Consider the following 4,824-nt stretch of genomic DNA (forward strand, 5'->3'; position numbering starts at 1 on the left):
AGGTTCTCACTCATGCGAGTAAGGGTCGCCTAAGCGAGATAGTGAGGGAGTTGCCCGTGTTGAGCGCGACTTCTCATCCAGGCGAGGGTTTTATGGATTTTGAGCGAATCAGTGTCTTGCTTAGGCGAGATGACCTCACCTAAGCGAGATGTCTTGATCAGGTGTGGTGTTTTGCTTGTATTTTAGCTCAGGCGAGGTGGGAATGGGTGTTTGGGCGAACGTGCAACTCACCCAGGCGAGAGGATCTCGCCTAAGCAAGATGGCATGTTTTGGTTATTGAGTTAAACTCGCCCAGGCGAGGTGGACTAGCCTAAGCAAGATTGAGGGTCTAGCTTGGGCGAGGGGTCCCTAGCCTAAGCGAGTTTATGCTAATTACTATGTTTCTATGTGCTTGTGAGTGTGTTTTGTTGTTATACCATACTTAGATTATATATACATGTGTTGTGATGGGTGGGCTTGAAGGACTAAGTCCATCAGGGGTTTGGGATATGCTCGGTGGTTGGACACATGATGGGCATGGAACTGGTTGAGTTCCCGTCGGCTACTATTGGGCGAGGAGTCCTTAGTATGGTGATTGCATGTGTCGGACGCACGATGGGCAAGGAACTGTGATGTTCCCGTCGACTACTATTGGGCGAGGAGTCCATAGTATGGTGATTGCGTGCGCGCCAGGGTCCAAGTGAGACTTGGATGTTTATACTTCAGGCGAGGAGTCTGTAGGGCAGGACTATGAGCGGGATAGGCTCATAGGGTTGGACCACGAATGAGTTAGTTTCGTGGGAGCATAGGGAAGTCCCAAGACCTAGTTCATGCATATGACTCATGACGGACTATGAGGTCATGGTTTGGGAAATTTGGAAATTTTGAAGTTAATTATGTTATTATGGGTTGGGAAATATATTTATATTCATGTTTTATTTGTATACTGTGCATAGCTCACCCTTTCTGTATGTGTATGGCGATGATCAGGTAACTTGTTACCCGGGAGCAGATGATGTGACAGGTGGGCCAGGAGATGCTTAGACTCAGTGCGAGGGCTAGCATGGGATATTATGTAGATACATATGTATTATATTTATTATTTTATCCTTGTGAAGATTATGCAAACTTGGCAGGAGCCATTAACTTTTATTTCAGTTTTATGAATTATGGACTCCTGGTTTTATAACTCGTCTTTTTGGGAAATGAGGTATTATTAAATGCAATGCCATTATTTTACTTTGATTTATTTTATTAAATTCGTAATATCCTGACGGGATGTTACAATTGGTATCAGAGCAAAAGTTTTGAAAATATTTTAAATTATTTTGGGGCTAGTGGGGAGTGAGCTGATTGATGTGTTTGTTTGTGGTATGCTGTGTGTTCAGTGTGAAAATTGTGTGGTTTTATTTGACTTAGCGACTGATTTTTAACAGTTGTAATGTGACGTATCCAGGCTATGGCTGCTAACAGGAGGAGGAGTAGTGGTGCTGATGACATCGCTGAGGCGATTCACCGGATGGTAGACGCGATGCAGCCACCCGTAGTCGCACAGCCTAGGACGGCGATTGCACCAGTCAGGGTGCCGACTGTGGAAGACTTTTTGCGCCACAAGCCAGCTGAGTTCACTGGCAAGGCTTCCCCTGATGAAGCGGATGCATAGCTCCGCAAGTGTGAGAAGATTTTCAGGGTGATGAACTGTGAGGATGAGCAGAAGCTGCTCTTTGCTACCTATCTGCTGAATGAGGATGCAGAGTATTGATGGACAGGTATACAACAACAAATGGAGACTCGGGAGGAGCCGGCTACCTGGGAAAACTTCAAGATTCGTTTCCTGGAGAAATATTTTCCAGATACTGCTAGACAGGATCGAGAGGCGGAGTCCTTGCGCTGCAGCAGGGAGATATGTCGGTACAAGAGTACGTCAACAAATTTGAACACTTGGCGAGATACTCCTCACAAAATATGACTGAGGAGTGAAGGTGCTTGAAGTTTGAGCGAGGACTCAAACATTAGTTGAAGAAGGTGGTGACACCTCTGAGAGAGAGGAGATTCCCGGTCTTGGTGGAACAGGCCAAGAGTGCTAAATATTTAGAGAAGGGCCCTGGTCCTATTGTGAGCCGACATCAGAAGAATGTCGCGGAGGCTAGGCAGATGAAAAAGCCGTATAGCCGACCTCAGACATCTCAGGGTCCCAGTTGCTATCAGTGTGGCGGACCCCACCTGAAGAGGAACTGCCCTCAGTTGGCAGGCGGAGTGGGAGGTTCAGGCGACCGTCGCAAATGCTTCATATGCGACAAACCGGGACACTTCGCCAACAACTACCCAAAAAAGAAGAGTATTGGCACAAAGAAACCTACAGCATCGCCAGCAGAGCGAGCTAGGGCAGCGGGTAGAGTTTGTGCCTTGACAACCACAGAGGCTACACAGTCGGGTAATCTTATCCTTGAACCTTGTATGCTGTTTGGTAATGTAGTGCTTGTGTTGTTTGATTCCGGGGCAACCCATTCTTTTATTTCTAATGTGTGCGTGGGGAGATTGCAATTGGTGACACGTGATTTGGGATGTGAGTTGCTTGTTTCAAATCCCTCCTCAGGTCAAGTGGCTACCAGTTCAGTCTACGTTGGGTGTTCTATGGAAGTGGCAGGTTGCAGATTCAAGGTGAACCTGGTGTGCTTGCCTTTGGAGGGACTGGACGTAATCTTGGGGATGGACTGGCTGTCTAACAATCACGTCATAATTGATTGTGGACGGCGCAATTTGGTATTCCCAGAACATGAAGGACTGGAGTTAATCTCGGCTCAGAGGGCGATAAACGAAGTAGAAGCCGGAGCCACCTGCTTTATGATAGTGGCTCATGCAGAAAAGAATAGTACCACCGAGAAGATCAGTGTGATTCCAATCGTGGAGGAGTATGCCGACGTATTTCCAGATGAAATACCCGAGTTGCCACCGAGTAGGGATGTGGATTTCTCCATTGATCTCATCCCTGGGGCTGGCCCAGTATCCATGGCGCTGTATAGAATGGCACCTGTAGAGTTGGCAGAGTTGAAGATGCAAATAGAAGATTTGCTTGAGAAGAAGTTCATTTGGCCGAGCGCATCACCTTGGGGAGCACCGATACTGCTAGTAAAGAAAAAGGATGGCAGTTCGAGGTTGTGTGTTGACTACCGTCAGTTGAATAAGCTGACCATAAAGAATAAGTATCCGCTGCCGAGGATAGATGATCTGTTGGATCAACTGAGGGGAACCGTAGTGTTCTCTAAGATTGACTTGAGGTCTGGATACCATCAGATCTTAGTCAAACCGAAGGATGTGCAGAAGACGGCGTTCAGATCACGCTACAGGCATTATGAGTATGTAGTGATGTCGTTCGGGGTGACAAATGCTCCTGTTATTTTCATGGACTACATGAACAGGACATTCTGACCGTACCTTGATCAATTTGTTGTCGTGTTCATTGACGACATATTGATATACTTGGAGAGTCGGGATGTACACGCAGATCATTTGAGAGTGGTGCTAGGAATTCTCAGAGAGCATAAACTGTATGGGAAGTTGTCAAAGTGTGAGTTTTGGTTGGATGAGGTACAGTTCTTGGGTCATGTAATCTCAGCCTAAGGTATATCGGTGGATCCAGCGAAGATTGAAACCGTGGTGAAGTGGGAAAGGCCACAGACTGTGATTGAGGTGAGGAGTTTCTTGGGCCTGGCAGGTTATTACAGGCGGTTTGTGGAGGGATTCTCCAAGCTGGTGAGTCCCTTGACTCAACTCACTAGGAAGGATCAGTCTTTCTCATGGACAGACGAGTGTGAGAATTGTTTTGAGGATATGAAGAAGAGATTGACCACTGCACCAATACTGGCTATTCCTGACACCACCAAGACGTTTGAGGTATATTGTGATGCTTCATACCAAGGTCTAGGTTGTGTGTTGATGCAGGAGAAACGGCCTATTGCTTATGCATCTCGTTAGCTGAAGATGCATGAGAAAAACTATCCTACCCATGACTTAGAGTTGGCAACGGTGGTTTTTTCTCTCAAAACATGGAAGCACTACTTGTATGGGGCACAGTTTCAGGTATTCAGTGATCACAAGAGCTTGAAATACTTGTTTGATCAGAAGGAATTGAATATGAGGCAAAGGCGCTGGATGGAATACTTGAAGGACTACGACTTTGAGCTATTATACCATCCTCGTAAGGCTAATGTTGTAGCAGACGCTTTGAGCAGGAAGAAATCTCATGTGTCGGCCATGGTGATTAAGGAGTTGGAGTTAATCGAGAAGCTGCAAGATATGAATCTGGGATTGGATATGGAGACAGATCACATACGGTGCAGCATGTTGAGGATCACTAATGAATTCTTGGATGAGGTTCGGGTGGAAGAGGGTAAGGACCAGGAATTACAGCATATCATTAGTGAGTTGGGCACAGAGAAGAGGAAAGACTTCAGGATGGGTGGAGATGGCATCCTACGATTCAGAGAGAGGGTGTGTATACCCAACAGTCGGGTAGTGAGGAAAATGCTCTTGGATGAAGGGCATAAGAGTCGTCTTAGCATACACCCAGGTATGACTAAGATGTACAAGGACTTAAAGGCGACTTTCTGGTGGACTGGTATGAAAACTAATATGGCAGACTATGTGGCATCTTGTCTAGTGTGTCAGAAAGCGAAAATAGAGCACCAGAGGCCAGGTGGTACGTTAGAGCCTCTTGAGATTCCTCAGTGGAAATGGGACAGCATTTCCATGGATTTTGTTACTCATCTACCGAGGTCAGTGAGAGGGCATGATTCTATATGGGTAATAGTAGATCGATTGACGAAGTGCGCTCACTTTCTACCT

General features: G+C 46.3%; 1 protein-coding gene across 1 annotated transcript; it reads left to right on the forward strand.

Annotated features, from left to right (window-relative positions):
• Positions 1-1,721: 1,721 nt before the first annotated feature.
• LOC146888682 (uncharacterized) lies at positions 1,722-3,954 on the forward strand. Its single transcript, XM_085665749.1, has 4 exons — positions 1,722-1,898; positions 1,996-3,257; positions 3,468-3,547; positions 3,620-3,954. The coding sequence occupies exons 1-4, from the start codon at positions 1,722-1,724 to the stop codon at positions 3,952-3,954; spliced, it is 1,854 nt and encodes a 617-aa protein (XP_085521875.1).
• The last annotated feature ends 870 nt before the right edge of the window (positions 3,955-4,824 follow it).

The sequence above is a fragment of the Vigna unguiculata genome, chromosome 1 (genome assembly GCF_037176805.1).
Source record: "Vigna unguiculata cultivar grain cowpea cultivar isolate G323 ecotype 2 chromosome 1, ASM3717680v1, whole genome shotgun sequence".
NCBI lineage: Eukaryota > Viridiplantae > Streptophyta > Magnoliopsida > Fabales > Fabaceae > Vigna > Vigna unguiculata.

What these genes read in the sequence shown, in the direction of transcription:
- LOC146888682 (XM_085665749.1), top strand. Translation starts at nt 1,722, where the DNA reads ATGAGGATGCAGAGTATTGATGGACAGGTATACAACAACAAATGGAGA. An exon ending in TTCTCTAAGATTGACTTGAG is followed by an intron (nt 3,258 to 3,467) that starts GTCTGGATACCA and finishes ATACTTGGAGAG; the next exon opens with TCGGGATGTACACGCAGATC. An exon ending in GTATGGGAAGTTGTCAAAGT is followed by an intron (nt 3,548 to 3,619) that starts GTGAGTTTTGGT and finishes CGGTGGATCCAG; the next exon opens with CGAAGATTGAAACCGTGGTG.